This window comes from Schistocerca americana, chromosome 2 (genome assembly GCF_021461395.2).
Source record: "Schistocerca americana isolate TAMUIC-IGC-003095 chromosome 2, iqSchAmer2.1, whole genome shotgun sequence".
In the NCBI taxonomy this organism is placed as follows: domain Eukaryota; kingdom Metazoa; phylum Arthropoda; class Insecta; order Orthoptera; family Acrididae; genus Schistocerca; species Schistocerca americana.
Window position 1 is genome coordinate 1,086,942,170 of NC_060120.1, and position 27,910 is coordinate 1,086,970,079.

Here is a 27,910-nt window from a genome sequence, read left to right on the forward strand (position 1 = left end):
TGCTGCCCTGTGGCAGACTTTTAGCTTTCCTGGCTCGCTACCCCTGGCGTTAGCTGACAATGCCTCATCGGGTGATCTAGTTTTACGATTTCTTCATGATGTGGGTTTTTATCACTTTATTTAAGCGTGGAACCTTCAACCTTATCGGTGGGTGGGGGGAGGGGGGGGGGGGGGATGGCAGGCCGTCTTGCTCCCCCCTTCGCCCTGTCTTCGTATGGGCTTGGTGGTTCACCCCCACCCCCTGCCTTTCCACTCCTTTTCTTACGGGGTGTGTTTTATCTTGAGTGTGTATCTTGTCTACCTGTGCTGCTTCCTTCATGCCCCCTGTCATAGTCACTTTCTTTCCCTCCTCTCTTCTTCTGCTTTCTTCCTTCCTTCTCTGTCCATAGTTCATAATTTTATGGCCGTTGTCATTCCCTCTTATAGTATGAGGTTTTATCAGTTTTAGTTATTCCAAGGTCGGAAGGACTGATGACTGCGTAGTTTGGTCCTTTCTCCATTCCAACCAACCAACCAACCATGTTTGTTCTAGTACTACTCTGTAGTGACTTCCTTAGCAGCTTTCAGGCTATAGACCAGTGCTGCTCTCCTCACCCACTGGTTAAGGCTATCCAGGCTCTTGTCCCAGACCTCCATCAAGCTGGGGGGCCAGTTGTTTTCATTTGGACCCCAGGTAATGTTGGGATTTTGGGAAATGAATGAGCTGACCAGTTTGGCACCAGGATGTCGATTCTGGACGTGGGTTTGAGAACCGGACCTTTCATCATTTCTACACCATCAATTGCTGTAACTCTTGAACTCGGAATTGTCTGCCCTGATCTTCCCAAATAGAGCGAGGACAATTGAGGGGACCATGATCATGTGGCAGTCTTCCCTGCATGATACTCACAGGGAATCTACTGTCCTTTGTAGACTCCACATTTGCCACACTTGGCTGACCTGTGACAACATTCTCAGGCTTGAGGATCCCTGTTACTGCCAATGCCAAGCCCGCCCGATGGTGGTCCACTTACTCATAGGCTGCCCTAATTTGGGTGCTTTGAGATGGCGTCTTAATATTCCTGACAGGCTCCCTCAGGTGCTAGCAGACAATGCGAACTCAGCTGACCTGGTGTTAACATTTTGCCTGTGAAGACGGTTTCTATTCATCCATGCAAGGTAGGGCTTTTCGGCCTAGGGCTTTTTGGTGTGGTTGACTGCCTATGGAGTTGGTGGTGCACCTCTCTCTGCCTCCTGCCGCTTCCTCCCCTCCCCCCTGCGTATGCCCCTGGTGACCTTTGACGGACTTTGATCGGTGGCCCAGACTGGCTCTGCCCTTTCCACCTTTTAATGACTTGTCTGTGATGTTTTTTTTCTGAGCTTTATCTTTTTTATTGTGTTAGTTACGCTTAGGCTTTCCGGGATTTGTCTTTTGCCTTCTTTCTTTGACGACTACTCCTGGTTTTGCCACTTAACAGATGAAGGGACTGATGACCCTGCAGTTTAGTCCTATTCACTCCAAGTCAACCAACCAAGATAGTGTAGTGTCAAGCATTATTCTTAACTGGATACCACTACGAAATCAGCTTTCTCTCCACAGCCCAACACACCAAAACCCCATCTTGCTTGCATCTTGTCCCCGGCACTGAATTCGATCCCCAGGAAGCAGTTCATTTCATCCTGGAGTGGCATCTACAACAACTCCTGCACGATTTCACGTTGATTGATTGCGAGGTAGCCACAGCATAGGTCTACCATCCATTCCTGAAGAAAGTTTCACCAGTAGACTAGAAAATGTGGCTAAAGCACGTCTCCTGCCAGGCCGAGTTGACTTTCCAAAATTATTTCATGTACCCTGTTACATCTTCTGGGTCCTTTGCAGTGTGCCCCTCCTACGCGTAGTCCCACCTGTGCACAGGTCACCTGCGTTTCGTGCCTGCACATTCGGTCAGCATCAGAAGTAAGTCTTTATTACTGTGCCACTCGAGCTATCGCAAATCTCGCCTAGCTGCATTCGGACACTCACGTGGCTGTGGACGTGGACCAATGGTCGTAAAACGTTTTTGCTCAAGGACCAAAACTAACAATATGATGTGGCACCTCGGGCCGCAGATTTCCAGCTCTTTTTATTAACAGGCAAACCAGGCTTCCAAATATTCTTCCATGTTTCAGTAAATAGTTTCGGCGATAGCTAAGCCTGATTGGAGCATAGCAACAGTTGGAAAATTAGACAGATCTTTTACTTAGAGTTCATTTATATATAGTTGCAGTTTGGCTTCAGATGCAAATATTTTGTTTGTCATTTGCCCAGTTATCTTGTTTGGTCCTTGTAATTCAAAGTTAAATGTGTTGAATTTTTGTGTAATATCGGTCAAAAAAAGCTGTAAGTATCCACCATTCATCATCATCAAGTTCAGGATAATTTTTGCCACTTTGTTGTAAGAATAAAATAATTTCAGATTGACAAACCGTTCCAGCACTTTTCCTTTGCTTAGCCATCTGACAGCAGTATGTAGGAGAACATCACTGTAACAAGTTTGCAATTCTTGCAGAAGGTCTTTTTCAGTGATCAAGTTCACGGGCACGAATGAAATTTATAATGCTTATAACCATTTGCATAACATTCTTCAATTTGGCATTTGAAATTTGACATGCCGAACTTACTTGATGCAGTAAGCAGTGTATGGAGAGTAAATTTGGCAAATTCCATTCCTTCTTAATCAGTGCTATCAAAGCATTGTTGACACCCGTCATTGACGGACAACCATCTGTACATACTGATATTAATTTGCTCATAGATAATGCTTGCTTGCTTTTTTTTTTTTGCCGCCTCCGCAAAATCACATCCTTTTGTGTGACTTTTCATGGATATAATTGCTAAAAAATCTTTCTCTATTACCCCATCATTTGTGCAGTAACACACAAATAATGAAAACTGAGCCATCGAAACTAAATCAGTACTGAAATCACATGCGAGGTGCATAGTTTGACTTTATTAATTACTGCCTCAAACATATATTTTGAAATATCTTCTGTACAACGTCGACAGGTAGATTCTGAAAGTGTGAGCTTATTCATTTCAGCTGATATTTGTTTACTGTTGGAGAAATTTTGAAACAAAGTTTCAGAAATGGTGGTCATATTTTTTGCCAGAATATTACATACTTGATATGATGCTCTTGTGACAGCCTTACTTTGCCCAACTGCTGCTAACATAATGTTTTGTTGACAAGAAATGGTAGATTTTAGATGAGCAATTTTTTTCTTTCTTTCATTTGAATTCAAAGGAAAAGTTACTGTAAATGAATTGTACTTACTTGTGTAGTGGCAAAATAAATTGCATCTCTTCAGTCCCACAATCGTATCCCAGCATATTAAGCAAGTAGCAGTACCTTCTTAGTGCACGCTTATAAAGCAAAACTCTTCTTCCCATATTTCTTGGAAACTTCTTTTCTCTTCACATATTTTTCTATTAGTCACTGTTCTTGAGGGTACAGCAGATGTTATTTATTCCACTTATAATTACATCACCAAATATGAACACAAATACAGTCAATATGCAACGAACGTTCAGGGGCAACGAATCTTGGTTCACGGCTGACACACTGATATGACAAAGCTAACAATGAGGCGGCTGCAGGACAAGTCCGCCGCTGACAAACGAGTGGCCATGGGCACGCGGCACGTTTGATGCACGGCTCACATTGTTGACTAGAAGTCCGCTCACGCCTTTAGCGCTGCGGAACACCGGCAAGTGGTGCGTTAAATGAAAGTGGTCAATGGTTTTCAGTTATCTAATTACTTCCCCGACTTTAATCACAATTCTACACATTTTCTCTAAACAAAACACCACTACACCAGACAAGTAGGTAACTAATGCTACCCGTGCGAAGCTGAGGAGGGTCGCGGGCTGCACGGAAACATGATCTTGGCCGCATGTGGCCCGTGGGCTGCAGTTTGACGACCACTGTCAGACACTCCAGTTACCTTCATTGTCATTCCTTCTGTGTTCAGTTTGAGACAACTTGGGTCTCTTTACGGGTTACACATTTGTATTAGGAGTGGGCAGAAAAGTAATGTTTTCAGTTCTATTTTGAAACTGAAAGGAGCTATAATGGGAAGATTCATATATCGAGTTGGAAGAATACTTTGGAATATATAAAACGGATAGATTGCTATTCGCCCCATAAAGGAGGCATTGAGTCATAGACAAGCACAATGTAAAGACTAATAAACATAAAAACTTTTTTTTCAAAAAGCCTTTTTCAGAAATAGAAAGCACACGCACACACACATCCACTGTCTCTGGTTGCTGTGGCCTCACTGCGGACCGGAATTGCATTTGATGTGAACAGTAACCCAGGGTGGGTGGTGGGGGTAAGGAGGCGGTCTAGAGGGATAGCAGGTTAGCAGATGTTGTAAGAGCATGCAGGGACTTAGTGGGGCTACTAAGTGCTGAGTCAGGAGGAGGGGGAGTAGAGAAGGGAAAAAGACTAGTTGAGTGAAGGCATGTGTAATACTGGAGTTGGAGCAGGGAATGGCACAAATGGGTGGAGGACGAGGAGTAACAAAGCTCGAGGCTAGGGGAGTTGCAAGAATGAAAAATATGTTGTAGGGAGAGTTCCCACCTGCACAACTCAGAAAAGTTGGAATAGGTGGGAAGGATCCAGATGGTGCGTTTGCGCGCGCGCGTTTCTGTGTGTGTGTGTGTGTGTGTGTGTGTGTGTGTGTGTGTGTGTGTGTGTAGTGTCTACTGCTGACAAAGGCCTTAATGGCCAAAAACTATAATTGTGTGAATCGTTTTGTCGTGCCTATCGTGACTCAGCATCTCTGCTATATGGTGAGTAGCAACTTTCCGTCTCTGGTATTGTTATAAAGTTGAGGATTACAACCAGGAAGTCCAGTAATTTCCTATGAAAATATAGTTACTTGTTTTAAATTATAGCTTTTAATTGTAATAGGATTCCTTTGTATGCAAAGTAAAAAGTCCAAATTACTCCATGAAACAATCTTGGAATTGTTTTGTATATGGGTAGTGATTTTGATAATTTCGGCCCATATGATGAGCAGATGATAAACTAATTCATTAAAAAGGCTGTTTAGATAGGTAGTGTCTTAAGTATTAATTTTATAAACTTAGAATCACCTAACAACTTCATTGTATATTTGACTGACTACGTGTTAGGTCATAATGTACCTGACCTGTGAGTTGGGGGTTGTAACATCATAGATTAAGGGTCGACCTGTGACAGCAATTGCACAACTTGCGTACAGGCCGCTAGATGCCGCCGCGAGCGCTAAGAGTGCATTGCGATCACAGGCGCGCGTGTGTTACGTACGGGCCACGAGGTGCCGCCACCAGCGCAACCGTATATAAGTGCCGACGGAGTTTGGCCAGCTCTCATTATGTTGGCATCTCGTTTTTGCCTATTCTCTTATTTGCTTAGTTGCTTAGCTCTTATTCGTTTATGGCTCATGTTATTATGCTCTGTTTAAGCCATTCTGATTGTTTTGATTTACTCCCAGTTGAGAAGTGCTCATTTTGGCATTTCACTTTTGCATATTTCTCATTTTGCTAATAATATGCTCCTTAGCTTTTTACAGTTGAATTGATTAACATAGTCTCAGGTACTGTTTGTTCATTTCAGCCTGTTCATATTTTGATGTTCTTTAAATACTGTAATAATTATCGGAAGCATTTCTTCCCTTAAACTTGTGTAAAGTATTCTCGATGTAGGATTTGTTTTGTGACACAGGTGTTAGGTTTTGAATATAAATTATATACGAAACTGTGCTTTAAAAGGAATTTATTTTTTCAGTTTGTACTACATCAGACAACAATTTTGTGATATGAGGGAGAAATTTGAGGGGCGAACCCATGGAAATAGTCTTAAGTGATCCCCTTTAAAATTAAAAATTTGTGTGACACTGAAAGACGTGAAACTGTAGGCACAGAAAATATATATATATATATACTTCACAGGGTTTACATTTTTGTTCCTTGTAACACACAGTTCATTTCACTTCTTTCAAATTCAGATACAAAATTAATCATATTCTACCCACAATTTTTGTAAACTTTGTAGAACATTTTTCTTGTTACCCTGTTCTACAAACCACATTAGTTACACATTTTCCCTACTGATTATTTATTTATTTATTTATTCGTTGGGTGTATCTCGTGTGAGGAAAAGGTGTACTAAACAATGTAAAGACTAACCCTAAACTGAATTTTCCAGAACATGTCACCTTACTATTGATTCCTGGGACTGGAGTTTTTGTATGTGTGTGTTATATAGTCATTGCCTACCATTTTCTTCTTTCACTTGTTTTCCTTTTCGTTTTGCAGTGACTAAATGTAATTATTCATACTCAAAACCGCAAATGCATCTGTGTGTCGGACTCTTGTATGTTGGCTCATATGAATTCAACTTAATGTTGGCCTGAATCTGTGGGTACTGTTTCATAAATACTGGCCAGTGTGGGCGCCAGTATTGCCACCATTGTCCCTCCTGCGGGCCCGGGGTCTAGAGCAGGCCCGAGGTATTGCTGCTTGTCGTAAGAGGTGACTTCCCTCCCTGTTGCCCTCGCACAACCTACTTTAGGAACAACACCTCTCAACCATCAGGGATTTAATTCCTCACTTCTGAGCCAGAGAAGCATAAGGCTTCTTCGGCTCCTCTTGCTAGGAAGGGGTCTCTTGGGTCACTCCCTTCCCAGGTTTCTGCTAGGGGGAAAAATGACACCCGCCAGTGGCTGAAGAGCCCAAAAGCAGCTGGTAATAGGTCTTCGCACCCATCCACAGTCCCGGAGACTGATTCAGTTGAAATCCTTCCAACCAGGGAAACCCAAGGAACAGTGCAAGAAATATATATATAAAAAAAAAGAAGACCCCCAAGAACAATGAACTTGAGGCGACACCAACACGACCACTATCTGCAAGCTCTGCGACTGAGGATGGGGTTGAGATTCTGGTGTCCGCTGAGGACCTAGATCTCGTCGGACCCTCGGGCACAATGGATGTAGACTGCTCGGGCAATAAGTCGGTGGCAGCAGGTGACCCTGTGGCATAAATTGCCTCATTAAACGTTCCGTGCCTTCCCAGTCTCACGATGATGTCATCCTCCAGTGGTATTGTGGCAGTTTTTTCCACCACCTGGCTGAGCTACGGCAACTGTTGAGCTTTACACCTGCTATCTGCATTGCCCTCCAGGAAACCTGTTTCCCGGCAGTACGGACCCCTACCCTCCGCCACTGTAAGGGATATTACAGGAACCGTAGCGACTATACTCAAGTGTCAGGTGGAGTTTGCGTTTATGTCCTAAATTCAGTCTGTGGTGACACTGTGCCCCCTTCAAACCACCTCTTGAATCTGTGACTGTCAGGATAGGGACGACACAGGAAACAACTGTCTGCAGTGTATATCTTCCTCCTGATGGTGCAGTACCCCTGAATGTATTAACTGCACTGATTGATCAACTCCCTGAACCTTTCCTACTTTTGGGAGATTTTAACGCCCATAACCCCTTGTGGGGTGGCACTGTGCTTACTGGCCGAGGCAGAGGCGTCGAAACTTTACTGTCTCAGTTCGACCTGTACCTTTTAAATACTGGGGTGCATTTCAGTGTGGCCCGAGGTAGTTACTCGGCCATTGATTTATCAGTTTGCAGCCAAGGACTTCTCCCATCTATTCACTGGAGAGCACGTAACAACCTGTGTCGTAGTGACTACTTCCCCATCTTCTTGTCGCTGCCCCGGTGTCAGGCCTATGGACGCTTGCCCAGATGTTCTTTAAACAAGGTGGACTGGGAAACTTTAACCTCTGCTGTCACTACGGAATCTCCCTCGCACAGCAACATCGATGTGACGGTTGAGCAGGTGACTAAAACAATCGTTTCTGTGGCAGAAAACATGATCCCTCGCTCTTTAGGGTGCCCCCAGTGAATGACAGTTCCTTAGTGGTCACCGGATGTCTCTGAGGCAATAAAGAACATCGGCGAGCTCTACAGCGACATAAGCGGCACCCTTCGCTAGAGCATCTGATAGCTATCAAGCGGCTCCGTGCCTGGGTACACCAGCTTATAAAACGACAGAAACAGGAGTGTCGGGTGAGGTAGATGTCAACCATTGGACGCCGTACGTCACCTTCCCAACTCTGGACGAAGATCAGACATCTTTCAAGGTACCAGACCCCAACGGGTGGCCCTGATATTACTTTGCTGAGCACTAGGGTCGAGCCTCTGCATCGGAGAATTACCCCCCAGCCTTTCGCACCCTCAAACGGCGGATGGAAAGTAAAACCCTCTCATTGACTACGTGCCACAGTAAACCCAATAATACCCCATTTACAGAGTGGGAGTTCCTCAGTGCACTTGCACATTGCCCCGACACAGCTCCTGGGCCAGATCGGATCCACAGTCAGATGATTAAACATCTCTCGTCTGACTACAAGTGCCACCTCCTCGCCATCTTCAACCAGATTTGGTGCAATGGCGTCTTTCCATTGAATGCTGGGAGAGCACCATCGTTCCGGTGCTCAAATCTGGTAAAAACCCGCTTGATGTGGATAGCTATCAGCCTCACCGACGTTGTTTGTAAGCTGCAGGAATGTATGGTGTATCGGCGGTTGGGTTGGGTCCTGGAGTCGTGTGGCCTACAGCTTCCACCAGGGTCGCTCTACCTCTGATAATTTTGTGGCCCTGGAGTCTGCCATCTGAACAGCCTTTTCCAGACGCCATCCTTTTTGATCTACGCAAAGCGTATGACACCACCTGGCAACATCATATCCTTGCCACATTATACAAGTGGCGTGTCCGAGGCCCGATCCCGATTTTTATCCAAAATTTCCTGTTGCTTCGTACTTTCCGTGTCCAAGTTGGTGCCTCCCATAGTTCCCCCCCCCCCCCCCCCCCCCCCCCTCCCCTGCCGTGTCCAGGAAAATGGGGTCCTGCAGGGCTCTGTATTGAGTGTATAACTATTTTTAGTGGTCATTAACGGTCTAGCAGCAGCTGTAGGGCCGTCCGTCTTAACTCTGTGTATGCAGATGACTTCTTCTTTTCGTACTGCTGCTCCAGTACTGGTGTTGTTGAGCGGCGCCTACAGGGAGCCATCCACAAGGCGCAGTCGTGGGCTCTCACCCAAGGGTTCCAGTTTTCGGCCGCTAAGTCTTGTGTCGTACAGTTCTGTTAGCGTTGTACCATTCGTCCAGAACCAGAACTTTACCTTCATGACAATCCACTCACTATAGTGGAGACATATCGATTCTTAGGACTGGTTTTCGATGCCCGATTAACTTGGCTACCTCACCTTCGTCAGCTTAAGTGGAAGTGTTGGCAGCACCTCAATGCTCTCCGCTGCCTGAGCAACACCAACTGGGGTGAAGATCACTCTACTCTGCTGCAGCTCGACAAAGCCCTTGTTAAAGCCCACCTTGACTATGGGAGTCTGGTTTATTGTTTAGCAGTGCCCTCAGCGTTGCGTGTACTAGACCCAGTGCACCACTGTGACATTCACCTAGCGGCGGGAGCTTTTAGAATGATTCCGGTGACCAGTGTCCTGGTGGAGGCCGGAGTCCCTCCATTGCAGATCCGACATGAACAACTGCTTGCCAGTTACATTGCACACATTCATAATTCTCCTGAGCATCCGAATTACTGTCTCCTTTTTCCACCTGTGGCAGTTCATCTTCTGCATCGGTGGCGCAGGTCAGGGCTGACGATTGCGGTTTGCATGCGATCCCTTCTGTCTGAACTGGAGTTCTTCCCTTTACCACCTCCCATCCACGTCCGTCCACATACACCTCCACGGTGTACATCTAGGCCACAGACTCGTCCGGACCTTTAGCTTTAGCGTGGCCGTGAGGACTCAGTTACTCCTGCCGCTTTCAGCTCTCACTTCCTCTCACTTCCTCTCGATTCTTGACGTGTTCTGGGGCTCTGAAGTGGTTTACACTGACGGCTGGATGGCTGATGATCATGTTGGCTTCACCTACGTCCACAGAGGCCATTTTGAACAGCATTCCTTGCCCAATGGCTGCAGTGTATTCACTGCAGAACTGGTGCCCATCTCTCGTGCACTTCAACATATCTGTTCATGCTCCGGGGAATCGTTTCTTCTGTGTACTGTCTCCTTAAGCAGCCTTCAAGCTACCCTTATCATTTGGTAACGTCTATGCCCCGGACCAGTCCCGTCGTTCAGTGGTGTTCGGGTGGACCCCGGGACATGTCGACACCCCAGGCAACAAACTTGCCGACAGGCTGGCCAAACGGGCTACGCAGAAACCGCTTCTGGAGATGGGCATCTCTGAACGTGACCTGCGTTCTGACATACACCGTAGAGTTTTTCGGCTTTGGGAGATGGAATGATATAACAGTACTCACAAAAACTGTGTGTCATTAAGGAGACTGCGAACATGTGGAAGACTTACGTGCAGGCCTCTCGCAGGGAATCAGTTGTCCTCTGCTGGTTCCACATTGGCCACGCTCGAGCGACCCACGGTTACCTCCTGCGCCGTGAAGACCCACCTGAGTGTCGGTGCGGCACCCGGTTGACAGTGGCCCATATTCTGGTGCTCTGTCCCACATTGACTGCCCAGCGACGAAATCTTGGGTTACCGGACTCGTTGCCACTAATTTTATCTGACAACACCTCATCGGCTGATTTAGGTTTACGTTTTATTCGTGAGGGTGCGTTTTATCATTTGATCTAAGTTTTAGCGCATGTTCTTTGTCCCTCTGTGTCCTCCACCCTAGTGCTTCTAGGGTGGAGGTTTTAATGTGTTGCAGAGTGGCTGCCTCATCCTTTTTTATTCTCATGGTCAGTGCCTCATCCTTTTTTATTCTCATGGTCAGCTTTATTTTTTTAATCTCTTCATCCCATTTCTTACGTTTCTGTGGTTTTCTTGTCCTCTTTCGTCCATTTACCCATTTGTTGCCCTTCATCGTTCTTGTGATTTTTCCTTTCATTCTGTTTTGCGTTGTCAATCTCGTTTTGTTTTATTCTCACACTTGTGACATTGTCTTATTCGGAACAAGGGACAGATGACCTCTTAGTTTGATCCCTTTACCCCTCTTTTAAACCAACCAACCAACCATTGGCACCATTGTGTGGACTGGGGGCTATAAGCAAAGTCATCTAGGTGACTTGCTTCTTTTTTTAGATTGTGTTGCTTCCCTGGCACTTTAAAAGATTTTCACTAGGTATCTGTTGCAAGATTCTGACATCAGTCTAACATCCCACACTTCAGCAGCTCTTTCCTGGCAATTGGTAATGTTTGAGTTGGCGCCATATGGGCACGTCTTGTCTTTGCCCCACACTCTTTTCAGGAAGTTATAAGTGCAGAGCACTAGAACTTTAGTTTGTTGGTGTAACTCATGGTTCTATTATTTTATGTCACCATTACAAATACTGTAAGAACAATATAGCCATAAACTAATGTGTATAAAACGTTCAAAACATGCACACTAATGCACGAAGCAGACTGAAGTGATGGAATAATGCTTGAAGGCAAACTCCTGTCAGAATGCACAGCAACAGCTACTATTCATGAAAATTAGTTTGTACTCAGAGACTGACACCTACAGTGTAGTCTTGGTATTTCATCAGGGATTGTCTCAAATAATTCACACTGGAGTCTTCAGGCAGAGGTGATTGACAGTTCGTAAATATTGATCACTTCGCCCACAAGTAGAGGGCTCAGCAGTTGAAATTATGACAAAAGACTTCTCATCTTCATATAAGTTCATGGCTGATATTCTGTATTTTTAAACTTTCAGGAAGTTTCAGATTTTTCATTGGTTTTGCTCATGTAGATCAATAATGTGATGATGAAACAAAACTGGACTCGGAAATTAAGTGGCGGACATGCACCTCCTCATCCAAACTGGAGAAAGCAAAGAGTGAAGGCATAAAATGATATCCACTGTCTTCACATAAAGTGGACATTATACCAACAATACACTTCAAGATAAGGCAGTAAACGTAGTTTATTAAACCTAAATATGACCTAAGCTTTTCGAAATAATTCAGGATAAGAAGCCAAATGAGGATCTGTATGCTCAATGGTAATAAAAATACAAGCAGTACTTGAGGAAGCCCAAATCCAGTCACTTCCACCTTAATCTTAAACAGCCCGGATTTGGATCTGTGAGCTAATCTGCTTCTGAACAAAAGTTGCCTGTGATCATTTGTCGGTTGCTTGCAGCATCTGGGTCAGTCTAAAAAGTAATTTGTACTGTGTTCAGGTGAGAGCCAATCCAAAACTATGGTATCTACATCTACATTGACGTGTACATACATACTCCACAAGCCACCATATGATGTGTGGAGTATAGTATCCTGTTTCACTATTAGTCATTTCCTTTCATGTTCTACTCACAAACAGATAGGGAAAAAGACTGTCCATACACCTCCGTATGAGATCAAATTTCTCGTATCTTATCTTCTTGGTCCTTACTCCAAATGCATTCGGTGACAGTAGAACCATTTTGCATTCAGCTTCAAATGCCGGTTCTCACAGTTCTCTCAGTAGTGTTCCTTGAAAAGAATGTCAACTTCTTTCCAGGGATTCCCATTAGAGTTCCCGAAACATCTGAGTAATGCTTGCATGATGTTTGAACCTACCAGTAACAAATCTAGCAGCCTGCCTCTGAATTGCTTTGACGTCTTCCTTTAATCTGACCCGTGCAGATCCCAAACACTTGAGCAGTACTCAAGAATACATTGCACTAGTGTCCTGTGTGTGATCCCTTTTACAGGTGAAACATACTTACACAAAATTCTCCCAATAAACCAAAGTCAGTCATTCCCTTTCCCTACCACAATGCTCACATGCTCATTCAGTCTCGTATCACTTTGCGATGTTACATCCAGATATTTAAACAATGTGACTGTGTCAAGCAGGCCACTACTAATGCTGTATCCTAACATTACAGGTTTGTTTGTCCTACTTATCTGCATTAACTTACATTTTCCTATATTTAGAGCTACCTGCCATTCATCACAACAACTAAAAATTTTGTCTAAGTCTTCTTGTATCGTCCTGCAGTCACTCAACTTGGACACCTTCTCATACACCACAGCATCATCAGCAATCAGCCACAGACTGCTGATCATTCTGTCCTCCAGATCATTCATGTATATAGAAAATAATGTGGTCCTATCACACTTCCCTGAAGCACTCATAATGATACCCTTGTCTCTGATCCAACATGTGCCATTGAGGACAATTTCCTGGGTTGCAGTCTGCCAGCCACTCACATATCAGGTGACCTATTCAGTATGCTCATACCTTCATTAACAGTCTTGCAGTTGGGCATCACGTCAAATGCTTTTCGGAAACATAGGAATGTGGAATCTGCCTGTTGCCCTTCATCCATAGTTTTTTATTATTTTTATTTACACGTCAAGTTATGTAGGACCAAATTGAGGATCAAATCTCCTAGGTCATGGAATTTATCAGTACATGAAATTACAACATAAAAGTAATAACAGATAAAAATAAAATGTTTATCAACCCAAAAAAAAGTCAAGCCATAATTTTAAGTAAACACAGTTAACAATATAACATAAGAATCAGCTTAATTTTTCAAGGAACTCAACAGAATAGAAGGTGTGATCCATGAGGAAACTCTTCAGTTTCGATTTGGAAGCGCGTGAATTACTGCTAAGAGTTTTGAATACTTGTGATAGCTTATTGGAAATGGATACAGCAGTATAATGCACAAGATTAAAGTAAGTCCGATCCAAATGCAGGTTGGATTTCTGCCGAGTATTAACTGAGTGAAAGCTGCTTACTCTTGGGAATAAGCTGATATTGTTAACAAGAAATGGCAGTAAAGAATATATATATTGAGAGGCTAATGTCAAAATACCCAGACTAGTGAATAGGGGTTGACAAGAGGTTCACAAACTTCCACCACTTATTGCCTGAACCACCCGTTTCTGAGCCAAAAATATCCTTTTAGAATGGGAAGAGTTACACCAAAATATAATACCATATGACTTAAACGAATGAAAATAAGCGAAGTAGACTAATTTTTGTATCAAGCTATCACTTACTTTACATACTGTTTGAATAATAAAAATGGCAGCATTAAGTCTTTGTACAAGATCCTGAATGTGGGCTTTCCACAACAGTTTACTATTGATCTGAATGCGTAGAAATCTGAACTGTTCACTTTCACTAAACTGTTAATTCGCTTACATCATGTGAGAAAAGAACAAGCTGAATTTTACACGAGTAATGCTTTCTAAAACCATGCTGATTCATGGACAAAAGCTTCTCGGTCTTGAGAAAATTTATTATATTCACACTCAGAATATATTCAAGAGTTCTGCAGTAAACCAGCGTTAAGAGTGTTGGTCTGTAATTTTACAGGTCCATTCCTTTACCCTTCTTATACAGAAGTCACCTGTGCTTTTTTCCAGTTGCTTGAGACTTTGTGAAAGATTCACTATAAATTATGTTAATCAAAAATTTGTGAATCACAATTACTCTAGGAAAACTGCTGGAAAAGAGTGACCTTACTAGCAATTTTTAATTTCTCATAGGAAAAAGTCCTAGATAATAACTTTGCTCAATGGCTTTTGCCCTGGTTTTGTCCCTGTGAGAAAGCAAGTATTTAGCCAAGAAAAATGGCAGTGATTGCCATTCGGAAATGAACGCTGTCAGTTTCAAGAAGTGGTTCACTGAGCAATTCGTTCCAGACCTGAACCAAAGTCGACGGTAATTGTAGTGGACAGCACCAGCTCTTACAGAGAGAATACTAAGTCAAACAACAGAAAAGTGGTACTGTGCTCTGGCTTAAAATTAAAAACATTCTGTTCTATTATACAATTGGACTCGTGCTGAACTCCTGTTGCTCATTAATTTATACAAGTCACACAACAATGCATATGAACTTGATTTACTAGCACTTGAATGTTGTCATACAATTTTGAGTTGGCCACCATACCACTGCCAGTATAATCTGATTGAATTAATTTGGGTGCAGGTTAAAAGGTATATGATGGTAAAGAACAAAACATTCAAGACAACAGATGCTTGAACATGAAATAATAGACATCGTCTCCCCTTCAGTGTGGGCAGATTCCATGTAGCCCGTTGAAAAGCTTTAAGGAAGAGGACTTTGATTGGGAGGTGAAGATGGAGGTGAGCCTTGAACCTATAATCATAAATTTGCAATCACATACTTTGGAGACAGATTCAAATAGCAGTGACAATGGTATTACGATGTAGACTTCATTCCAAAGTAAGGTAACAACAGTTGTTGATTTTAAAGGCTCTTGGTTTAAAAACTGTTTTGTTTGTCACCATATTAGTTGTGTAAATAGTGTATGAGACTTCAGACTCTATTGGCTGGGATTTTGTGCCCTAAGATGTGTGCACACATTCACTTGTTCTGAGTGACAGGACTGTAATTTTTAACAGATTGCCCAAAGGGAAGCAGCTAATTTGCTAGTTAGGTAGATAGTTGTGAAATTTAGGCCTTTTCAACATTTGTACTACACTCTAATAGCTAACGAGAATGCAGCTGGGTGAATTCACAGAAAACTCCAATATTTCAACAGGTAACCTCGTTTCACTTTCAAGGCACAAATTGGAAAATGTCTTAAAATGACAGTGAGGGTTACCTATCGAGACGTTGCTGGTTTTCAACGTTATGGGGCAGCATTCCCTCGAGTAACTCAAAGAATTGCTTTCTTGTTCTATGGACCATAAATGCAGTCTCTCTCAGTAATGTCAAATGAGTTAATTTATGCTGTAATGTTCATAACCAGTTTCGATGACCTTACTGTTAATAAACAATCGCCTTTTTGAGGAAAATTGTACAAAGCTATGTCAGCTGTCCTTGCCTTCTGATGTGATGCAGCAACTGTGGACCAGCAGATGCACATAATCAGCATGAATCTCATCTAGACAGTCAAAATTGGTTTTCAAATTTATTATTCTGCTCATAGATTTGAACGTGTAATGCCATCTGCCATAGGCAAATGAACCTGATTGTTGTCCACGGAAACACGGTCTGGCAACCTGGATTTCGTTTGCCCAGTCTCTACCGCCACACTTAATACAAACCTGATCCCCTCTGTGCTTCCCTATCACTCTGGCACTCTGCACAGAAGTGCCTTTTGCATGACACGGGTCGTAATACATATGACATTAGCCAACATAACATGACAGAAAAGTCTTTACAGTTTATTAAACCTTGTGAACTTGATCAAAGGGCAGTTAGAACCACTATTCTTAAGGAGGTTCTGTTTTCTGTAGGCATCAGATTTTGAGTTTTTATGATCTCTCAAATTGAAGAGCATTGCATCGGCCATCCAGTTGACGAATAAGTAGGCAGCAACATATCTTTTGGAAGCCACACAGACCTTGGCTACTCCTGCACGAGATGATGACTAGTCAGAGATGTGGGCACATTGATTTGGATCACTATATTCAGTAATTAACTCAAGGGTGAGTTGAAATATCCAACAAATGTAATGTCTGTTAACATGTCCAAATTCTACAGGAGTAAAGTGATTGAAGGCCTGAACCATCAGAATTCCTAGACTGTAGTTCTATTAGGTCAATGTTTTACACAACTGATAAACATCCACCTCACTGTCTTCCAGTCATGACTGACTGGTTCATTTCCTCTTGTAGTTGCGTGTAGGCCTCTAAAGGCAAAATTTGCTGATATGATTGAGCTACTTTATGTAATCTTTGGGAGGAAGGTAATTGTATTTCTCGTTAGAGCTCTAACCATTCAACATTTTATTTTATGCTGTACTGATGTCATTCTAATTCACGTACTGAAATATTGTACGAGTTACATTTTTTCTGGTGCACGTGGGAAAAGTAGCTGGTGCTGTGTGTTTCATTAATGACATACGCAACTGTGGTTTTGAAAAACATAGATTATGATGAATGAAATTAACTTCTGTTTGTGGGTTGTGTTTGTGAAGCATTGTTTTCCCTCAGAAATGTTACAGATGAAAATAATTAAAAAATATCCTGTTTGTTGAGTATATTAATTTTTTGTATGTTATGTTATCAGATATACCTGTGTGTGTGTGTGTGTGTGTGTGTGTGTGTGTGTGTGTGTGTGTGTGTGAGAGAGAGAGAGAGAGAGAGAGAGAGAGAGAGAGAGAGAGACTAATGAAATAATTCATCATACAGTGGAATTACTGTGTTTATTGAAGTTTAATGTACCTGTGTACTTCTGTGTTTTCTTCTCATTAGCCACCATGACTTGACAAAGGCAGAACCAACACTAGCTCATATGGCACTATTTGAACTGCATCGTGTAGGCATTTTGAAATATGTTGTGTCCCAAAACTGTGATGGCTTGCATTTGCGAAGCGGTCTCCCAAAACGTGCCTTGTCAGAGCTGCATGGAAACATGTATCTAGAGGTTAGTAATACATTAAGTTTTGAGCTTCATACATGTTAATATAATGAATTTTCATAATAATAGTCCCTAGTATGGAAAACCAAAAGCAAATAACACTTTTTTATGAACTGAAAAGAACGTGTGATACAATAACTTTATGGCAAGAGGAACATAAGCAAAAAATATATGTGAGGTAGGGAACAGGGAGACGACACACATTTTTGGAGCGTGATGTAAGAGGACTTTTATTCATTTATTTAGTTATTTCTAAAGAAAAGAAAGGAAGACCAAGTAGGAAAGAATGGAAATAGAAAAGCACATTAAGGAGACGAACTGGAACTGCAGTTACAAACGGTAGAAAATGACTTTGCACTTACTGGACGAGCCACAGGTGTCAAGTCGAGTGTTAGACATATTCAGTGTTAGGAATGTGGTGCTTTTTTTTCGTATTCTTTTCCAGTGGCAGGGACAAGAGCAAATGAAATAGAATACTGGAGGGCAAGGACTAGCAGAGATTGAAGTTATCGGTGTTGTAAGACTCATGGACGTGTTCAGCAGAGGGAAGTTTATTATCTAAACAGTTCAGAAAAGTTAGTGTTGAGAGAGAGAGAGAGAGAGAGGGGGGGGGGGGGGGGGTCTTGATCCAGTGGGCACAGATTGTGAAACTGTTGCTGAGGTGAACGGACCTTCTGCATACAGCTGGCTAAATGTGAATAATTTGCTGGCAGCTTTTATATTGGTGAACTATATTTTGGTTTGTGTTCATGATCGTATAGAAATCTGCACAGTATTGTGACACATTACTGTCACAAGAAGCCTTATGTTTAACTGAGTACGGTAAGTGAGTCAGTATGTGGGACAGTTGAAGCACTTTGGTTTGTCACAGATACATGTCCATTGATACAAAAAGTTAGGAAGTAATAACACTGTGGCAACACACATTATTCATCAATCTATCATAAATCAAACAATGGAATGTAACAATATTATGAGAAGTTAATTACCATATAGTGGAGATGCTGAGTCGTAGGTAGGCAGAACAAAAAGACACTCACAATTAAAGCTTCTGGCCATTAAGGCCTTCATCAACAGAACACACACACACACACACACACACAAGATTGCACAACAAGGCACAGTAGCCTTATCTTTCCAGTCTCCCACCACCTCCCAAGTCCCACCATCTAGTCACAGAGGAGCATTCCTCTTGTAGCTCAGTACCACCCAGGACTGGAGCAACCGAATTGCATTCTCCGCCATTGTTTAGACTGCCTCTCACTGTGCCCTGAAATGAGAAATGTCCGGCCCACTATGCTTTCCATCTCTCCCACAGTGGTATTCCGCTGTCCACCAAACCTACACAATATACTCGTCCATCCTTACACAACCCCCAATCCCTTACCTCATGGCTCATACTACTGTAATAGACCTAGATGCAACACCTGTCCCATACAGCCTCCCACCACCATCTACTCCAGCCCGGTCACTGGCATCATCTTATTTCATCAAAGGCAGGGCTACCTGTGAAACGAGTCATGTGATCTACAAGCTAAGCTGCAACCACTATGCTGTATTCTATGTAAATATGACAACCAACAAGCTGTCTGTCCACATTGATGGCCACTGTCAAACTGTGACCAAGAAACAGGTGGACCACGCTGTGACTTAACACACAGTCAAACATGATATCTTTCATTTCAATCACTGCTTCACAGCCTGTGGCATATGGATCCTTCCCACAGACATCAGCTTTTCTGAGTTGTGCAGGTGGGAAATTTCCCTGCCATATATCCTTCATTCCCGTAATCCTCCTGGCCTCAACCTTCATTAATCACTGTCCTCACCCGTCCAGCCCCCTCCCTGTTCTCATTCCAGCACTGCACAGCCGTCATTCCACCGCCACACCCAGTCTTTTTATTTCTCTCCTTTTCCACTACTTCTCCCCCCTCCCCTCCCCACCTCTCTCCTGCCCCCCCCCCTCCCACCGTCTAACCTGCAGCACTTCACTGTCCGCCACCCCCACTACACTATCCCTACCCCTCCCAGCCCCAGCCTCCTCCTTCCCCCACACAGTCATCACTCTCATCATTCTCTGGTTCTACTGCTCGCAGTGTGGTTTCAGTTGCGTGGGTCTGCTGTTGTGTGTGTGTGTGTGTGTGTGTGTGTGTGTGTGTGTGTGTGTGTGTGTGTTTTCACGAAGGCCTTAATGTCCAAAAGCTTTAATTGTGAGAGTCTTTTTGTTGTGCCTGTCTGTGACTCGGCATCTCTGCTATATGGTGAGTAGCAGCTTTCCTTCTCATAATACCAGTATATCATAAGTTGTTTAAGCAGTGAGGTATTTATTTGTCAGGGCTGAGAAGAATAAGTAGGGAGGATATTTCCTCATTTCTGAACATGACTGCAAGTAGTCAACACCTGGCAGAGGATCAGATTTATTTCTGTGTGTAACAAATAGTATGCTCTTTGTAGCTAGGTAATGGGAGTAGCTGGGGTTTTACATCAAAGACTCTGTATTTGGAAAGAAAAAACTGATGGTGTGGTGTGATTTAGGGTTATGGTTGAATGGTGGAAAATTTTGCGTGAGGAACAGATAGTAGCTCTCTAAGTGTGGGTTTACTCATTGTAAATATGGTCAAAAGAGTTTGTAGAGTCATCAGAGCAGCAGGACATTCTACTTCAGAGTACTACCTTCTTAGTTACTTGATCACTGTTTTGTTTATTATTCACTCATCTTTATTAATAGTACATCATCCATGTAACTAATATGGACCACACTTTGTTAAATAAGAGTTTTGAAATGAGTTCTTCAGAGTGTGTATGCAGTCTTCTCATTTCATAAGCCCCAGATCACACAAGTGTCAAACAAATATTTGACCCAGGACTCTGTGTCCATCTACGCAGCATTTCGTACTTGGAATCGAAGTGATAAAAAATTTCCACCTCGGTGCTGGATAAGCAAGCATACATAATGGATATGTACAGGTATAAAAGTTACTTCAAAAGAAAGGAGAGATGTTCGTTGGAATAACCAATGATACCAAAACATCATCTCGGATGTAGTTCTATGATAATGTTCGTGAAGCTGACAAAAGACAGTGAAAATTTCTTAATTACTTCCATATAAACTTTCAACTTTATATGTTTTTATCAACTGGACTACAGGATTAATGATTTAATCAGTGGCAAAGGCCCAATATGAGTGCAGCTATTCCTCCAGTAGAAACATTGTTTAGCCGCAATTTTTTTTTTTTGTGTAGTTATGTTCACTATAGCTGATTTAAACTATGAATTTCTCTTGTTGATATTGGTGTCTATAGAAGAAAATCATAGGGTATCTCATTTGAGAAGTCAAAGTTTGTCTAGTTGTGCCAAAATAACAAACTGCATATTCCAAATGGCATAATTGTACCATGAATGTAAAAACCAATTTTTCCTCTCATATTTATTGGAAATGAAGCATTTTTTTTCTACCACAAAATGTTATGCAGCTGTACCGTAGTTCCTAATCAAAAGCCCACAATCGATTATCATCATACCTTTGCCAGAAGATCTGTTGAATGCATGTTCAGCATTCCTTTCAGCCACATGGAGAATTTTCCACAAAATGTTAAATGTCAAGAAGGATTTAGCTGTTAACAATGAAATATGGGATTTCATTTTAGTCCTTCAGTGATAAAAGCTTACCTGTTTCATTCTGTAGCTTTTCTTATTTTTGCTCAAGTCATATACAGCAAGCACACATTTTTCGTTTTTGTTCTGTCTTTATAAACATCCCACATCCCTGAATATTTTTTCAGTCACTAATAATCAGTTCAACATCAAAAAACTCTAAATCCATGCTGCCACACTCATTACTTGGGCAGCGGATGCCGCCACACTGCTGAGCTGCCAAAACAAGTCCTAGTGGAGGACGCAAGTAGTTTTTAGTAATACCTTGTCCTGGCAGGACAGCTGTGACGACACCACAGAATTTGTTGCACGTATTAACTCATCTACTAGGCACAGTGTACTATTAGAATGCTGGGAAAATGATGGCATGTCCCTACCTCCATTTGTTACTCATATAAATGAGGACTTGTGATCTATTGCTATTGCTGTATAACTACTTAAAATTATCCCTATCTAGTACTACAAAAGAAAATATCATGACGGATTGTCGCGTCCCGCCACAGGTCACGGATACCAATATAGAGTTGGTGGAGCCTGCGTGGCGCAATCGGGACGCTGACGACAATTATGGGTTTGCGGTTCCCTTTAACTAGCCTTTATTATGGAGGTGAGAGGGAGTAGAATCTCCTGGACTGTCTAAGGACGTGTAGGAGGTGTAGATACCTTAGACAATACTTCCAATAGGTAGCGGGTACAATGGGGGAATTGGCTGCACTGAAAAAACAGCAAGGTGAGATTTCTCCTTTAACGTAATTTATTAAACTAATATCACAAAGAACATGTGAGGTGTCAGACCCTTCCCCTTACTCTGTACACTTCTATAGATTCAGCCAGAATCTCCACTTTACTCTTCGTTTAAATAAAGGACCCTGATCTTATCCACAGGAGACAAGCACCAGCCAGTGGCTTGTTCCTTCTATTACTGAAACTAGCTGTAGAGGCTACTTGAGGCAGAGACAAACTGTCCCTGTTCAAAACTATTCCACGGTAAAACTTCTACTTAACTGACAGTTGTAGTTGATTCCACAAGAGCATCACCGTCTTCTCGTAGTTGCAGTTACTATAAACTCATCACTAGCGGATGCTACCTTCTCGATGCTACCGGGCCTTGGGCGCTGCTTGTGCCCTCTTCGACTTCTGCGACGACTCTGCTTCGTGCTGCTCGTGGATGCCCTTAAATACCCATTGTGGAGGTCTGCCCTGCTCGGACGCAGCCCTCGCATCGGCTTTCTCTAACTTATTTTTCGGTCTTCCCGGACATTTCGTCGCTGTGGACCTACATTGGTTTCGATATGTTGGGCCGAGTCCTGGATGGAAAGTTCCTTCTCACCCTCCAAGGTCCGAGAGATGCGCTGTTCGTATCCTCGACGTGTTTACTAGTTCAGGCTGTTTGTACTGTGTGACACTTTCCCTTCCGTGTCTGCGGTACTGCGCGGCGTCCGCGTAAGAAATACTGGCTGAACCTTTACATTATGAGTAGCTATGTCATTTTGTTAATTAAATCCTCTGGGGACCTGACAGGATATTGGTAGAGGAAATGGGAAAACAATAAAAAATAAAGAGATCTGTTGTTATAATTATAAACAAGCAGAAGAGGTGAAAATTACCATTACTTTTTAAGTAATCTAAGCTCAGTGGCTACCATGACTTCTGAAATAATGTAAGCTCAGTGGCTATACACTCCCTTCTGGATGTGTCTGAGAAAATTGCAGCTATCACTTTCAGGTAGTAAAATTCTTCATTTACTGTGAAGTCATCAAAATATTGTCATGTCCTTCTAGCTTCCATGGCGCACAGTCCAATTCGGAGCGAGAACAGCAGTGCAAGGGGCCATTAAATTGACCTACAGGCAAGTGTCAGCATGCAGAAAGACTGTGTGTGTCGCCCTGTCTTGCAGATACATTGCATAAATGTAAACTTGAGCTCATGCACAAAAGAAACAAACATTCTGCGAAGTCTGCAGGTCGAAATCAACTACTTAACTGACATGAAAACACTTTCTGAGGTTTCAACCATCGTTTGTCAAATAGAGAAAGACATGGTAGCAACACATCACTTTCTCGAAGGTGATTTGTTATAGAGGAGACGCTGAGTTGGAGACAGTCGCATCAAAAGGCTGCGGGTCAGCAACTCAGTGTCTCCTCTATTATTTTCATAATATTGTCATTATTCCATCCTGGGTTTTCCATTGATAGATTTTGCCCCTAAGGGATCTGAGATTGATACCCCAGAATTCACCCTCAAAGATTCAGCCATGAGGACAGAATTTGGTGGTTGTTCATGTCCAATTCTTTTTGGAACTCAACAGAGTAATCTACCTATGTGTGTAGTCTAGAAGACATACAATTTACTAGTACTTTTAGGATCCCTTGGTAGTAAATGAGGCCTATCGAGGTTGTCAGACTGTGGGGAAAAAGTACAGTAAGGGCCAAAATAATTAATGAATGTTATGCGGGCAAATCGACACGAAGACTGTTTCCAAAAGCTGTAACACAGTACGTAAAGGAATGAATAACCACTTTAGAAGTTGTTCATTTTGATCTCATAGGAGATATTAGCGTTCAAAATTATGGAGGTGACATATATTTTGAGTATGATGGATGATGCAAGCATATATGTACTTGTATGGTTTTTAAAAAAAATAAGGCTGAAGTATTTGGAGAATTCAAAAAGTGGAAGATTCAAACAGAAAAACAAACATGTAAATACATAAAGCGACTCTGCATTGAAGAAACAATGACTTATAAGCTGCAGAAATTGGTGAAGCTAAACATTTCTATAGAACTTTAATGGTCGCAGTTGCAACGAAGCAATTTACCAAAGATTTCTTGGGTTGATTGTTGTATGCTGTGGTGTACATAGGAAGTGGTGTTGCAAATAGCTACAACAATGAAAAAATGTCATGAATTGTGACAGGTGAAAGCCATGTGCGCAACATTTACGCGCGATAGGATGTTTACGTATCCAAACAGTGTCATTGCTCTAAATTATCCACAAGGACAGAAAAAGGTATTCTTATGGGATACTGTATATGTCTGTGGATACGGAATCTGGATGCCAGAAACGAAACAGGTTGTGGAGTTTAGGGACTGTATATTCATAGAATTTTTGAATGGCAAAGGCTCAGCTGAAAACAGAGACAAGTAAAAATTTATTGAACTCTACAATGAAAGAGCATTACCATTGCCAAGAATAGAAAATGAAAGAAAAAGTAAGAGAGAAGATTCTAACACTGAAGAGGGATTTGATTGTTTCACAGATGAATATTAAGTTAATCAGTAACTCATGGAACATTCTCAAACTTCGCAAAATTGATGCAGGCCAAGAAAAATAATAGAAGGAAAAAATGAGTTTAAGCAAATGTCATCCAATGATCCTTCCTTCCGAAGGGGAGGCTTATATACTCAAGAAGCACAAACAAATGTTGAGAAGGAGGAACAGTGACGAACCATTATCTTATTATGAAACAGTTCTTTCTTATGAAAGAGTGGAATGAATATTTGCAATCAATGAAGAAATTAACTCTGAAGAATAATGATGTTTGGAAAGTGATTGAACTACCATCTGCTGTAATTCCAGTCAAGAAAAGATTAGCATTTAAAAAGAAGACAGTTGGTGAAGGAGCAAATTTTTAAAGCTCATTTAGATACAAAGAGAGTTAGTCAAGTGAAAGGTGCAGAGTATAATGCAATCGGTGCTTGCGTTTCAAATTTTAAAACCATTATTCTACCTCATGGAGGTATGTTCCATCTTTGTATCTAATGAAGGACAGTTTATTTTTTGCCGTATGAGTTTTGCTTCTTTTATTTGTGAAGCATCTTCAGTGTGCTGCAGCACATGTTTCTTTTTATATATGTAGTAGTTACAAATATGGTACTGTGTTACATTTCTCATGTTTTTTGGATTAGAAACCACTTTTACAGCACAAATAGCTTCCGTTTAAAATATTGTATGATGTTATGATTTCCAATGTTGCTACTCCATGTGTGTAGTCTGTGAGATATGTTCATTCAGTCCCCATATGAAAGACAATTAATTTCTGTTTTTTTTTTTTCACACACATTTATTACAAAACTTCACGTGCATTTTTCATTGTGTGTTCAACATGTGTGGGTTTATAGTGTGTAGTGTTGCCGCTTATCTTTCATGCTTTGTGTGTGTGGTTTGATATTTTTTTCATTTTGTGTGTGGTGTGTGTGTGTGTGTGTGTGTGTGTGTGTGTGTGAGAGAGAGAGAGAGAGAGAGAGAGAGAGAGAGAGAGAGAGGGGGGGGGGGGGGGAAATATTCATTAATTATTTATTCAGGTTATGTTTCTGTTTGTTATTATCTTAGTGCTCAATATGATCAGTGAGTTACTGTTTATGTTGATTTACTCAGTGATTACTTTCTTTTTTTGGCGAGGGCTCTTAGTATATGAAAGTTTTCTTGTAATGTCAGAAGTTTGTTCTTGTAATTTTTCACTCTGATAATTTTCATATCCAGTTCCATGTTGGATGGTTGAGGTCCACATTTTATAAGGCATTCAGCAAAGGTAGAATGGGTTATGACATCACAGGAAAACTTTCATATACAAAGAGACCTTGCAATAAAAATAAAGTAATTAGATGACCAAATCAATATAGGCAGTAACTCACTGATTACGTTCGCCACTGAGACAATAACAAACAGAAATGTGAAACATAGCCAGGATAAATAATCAATGAATCTCCCTCCAACCCCGCTCTCTCCCCCCTCCGACCCCCGCTCTCTCCCCCCTCCGACCCCCGCTCTCTCCCCCCTCCGACCCCCGCTCTCTCCCCCCTCCGACCCCCGCTCTCTCCCCCCTCCGACCCCCGCTCTCTCCCCCCTCCGCCCCCGCTCTCTCCCCCCTCCGGCCCCCGCTCTCTCCCCCCTCCGGCCCCCGCTCTCTCCCCCCTCCGGCCCCCGCTCTCTCCCCCCTCCGGCCCCCGCTCTCTCCCCCCCTCCGGCCCCCGCTCTCTCCCCCCCTCCGGCCCCCGCTCTCTCCCCCCCTCCGGCCCCCGCTCTCTCCCCCCCTCCGGCCCCCGCTCTCTCCCCCCCTCCGACCCCCGCTCTCTCCCCCCCTCCGACCCCCGCTCTCTCCCCCCCTCCGACCCCCGCTCTCTCCCCCCCTCCGACCCCCGCTCTCTCCCCCCCTCCGACCCCCGCTCTCTCCCCCCCTCCGACCCCCGCTCTCTCCCCCCCTCCGACCCCCGCTCTCTCCCCCCCTCCGACCCCCGCTCTCTCCCCCCCTCCGACCCCCGCTCTCTCCCCCCCTCCGACCCCCGCTCTCTCCCCCCCTCCGACCCCCGCTCTCTCCCCCCCTCCGACCCCCGCTCTCTCCCCCCCTCCGACCCCCGCTCTCTCCCCCCCTCCGACCCCCGCTCTCTCCCCCCCTCCGACCCCCGCTCTCTCCCCCCCTCCGACCCCCGCTCTCTCCCCCCCTCCGACCCCCGCTCTCTCCCCCCCTCCGACCCCCGCTCTCTCCCCCCCCTCCGACCCCCGCTCTCTCCCCCCCTCCGACCCCCGCTCTCTCCCCCCCTCCGACCCCCGCTCTCTCCCCCCCTCCGACCCCCGCTCTCTCCCCCCCTCCGACCCCCGCTCTCTCCCCCCCTCCGACCCCCGCTCTCTCCCCCCCTCCGACCCCCGCTCTCTCCCCCCCTCCGACCCCCGCTCTCTCCCCCCCTCCGACCCCCGCTCTCTCCCCCCCCTCCGACCCCCGCTCTCCCCCCCCTCCGACCCCCGCTCTCCCCCCCCTCCGACCCCCGCTCTCCCCCTCCTCCGACTCCCGCTCTCTCCCCCCCTCTAAGCGCCGCTCTCTCCCCCCCCTCTAAGCGCCGCTCACTCCACCACCTCTAAGCGCCGCTCTCTCCCCCCCCCTCTAAGCGCCGCTCTCTCCCCCCTCCAAACGCCGCTCTCTCCCCCCCTCCAAACGCCGCTCTCCCCCCCTCCAAACCCCGCTCTCCCCCCCTCCCTCCCTCCCTCCACACCACTCCCCCCCCACTGTCTGCCCCCACATCCCCACTCCGCTCCCCCGCCTGCTCTCACTCCCCCACCCACTCTCTCCCCCCGCTCTCTCCGCTGCGTTCTCTTTTCCCCCACGTTCTATTTTCCCCCCCTCCCCCCCCTCACACACACACACACACACACACACACACACACACACACACACACACAGGGCCGCAGCATTTGTAGCACTAGTTTACTTTCTGTGCTGCAAGCTTTTACTTCTTCTAATCTTTTCTCCCCTCTATCCATTGGATGGTCTATCTGGTGCAGATTCCGCTTAGACCTGGTACATGATTTAGGATCCTAGTTCTCCACTTCACTTCCAGCGCTTTGTACACCTTTCCGTTAATGGTCTACATTGTTGCCTTTAATCGGCTATCACTTTTCCAAATTTTCTTATGTGCGGATTGTGCGGGCAAGGTTGCCCAATGTGACACATGTTCTACCTCAACACCTTTACAGTAAAGGAGCAAACACAAAACCCAAGATGATAGCCCCCTGCGGGTTCGGGGGTTAGAATAGGCCCGCGGTATTCCTGCCTGTCGTAAGAGGCGACTAAAAGGAGTCTCACATGTTTCGGCCTTATGTGATGGTCCCCTCTCGGGATTTGACCTCCATCTTTCTAAATTATTCCGAAGAGCGAGCCAATTGGGGAAGGGCGCCTTACATGGTGCACTGTATCCGTCGTGCAATTAGACCTTTAGCCGTCTTTCTCGTCGTTGCAATGGTGTCCCGCTCGTTTTCGATCTCTTGGGCGATTACCACGCTGCACTCTGCAGTGTTTCTTTTAACTGCGACGACGACCTTGGCCATTTTGCACCTAAGATCCAGCACGGTAGCCAGTCCGTTGTGGTGGGGCCGCCATGTACCCTCTT

At 43.9% G+C, this 27,910-nt stretch overlaps 1 protein-coding gene across 3 annotated transcripts in view; it reads left to right on the forward strand.

The window, feature by feature from the left end:
- The window catches only part of LOC124596489, a 203,548-nt gene that overhangs the window by 88,744 nt on the left and 86,894 nt on the right, over nucleotides 1-27,910 (forward strand). For 2 of the 3 annotated variants that reach the window (XM_047135639.1, XM_047135640.1), the window contains exon 5: nucleotides 17,210-17,381. In XM_047135639.1, the coding sequence (XP_046991595.1) occupies nucleotides 17,210-17,381 (172 nt within the window). Of the gene's footprint in view, nucleotides 1-14,994; nucleotides 15,131-17,209; nucleotides 17,382-27,910 lie in introns of those variants that run through there. The other variant, XM_047135641.1, reaches the window with a different exon arrangement.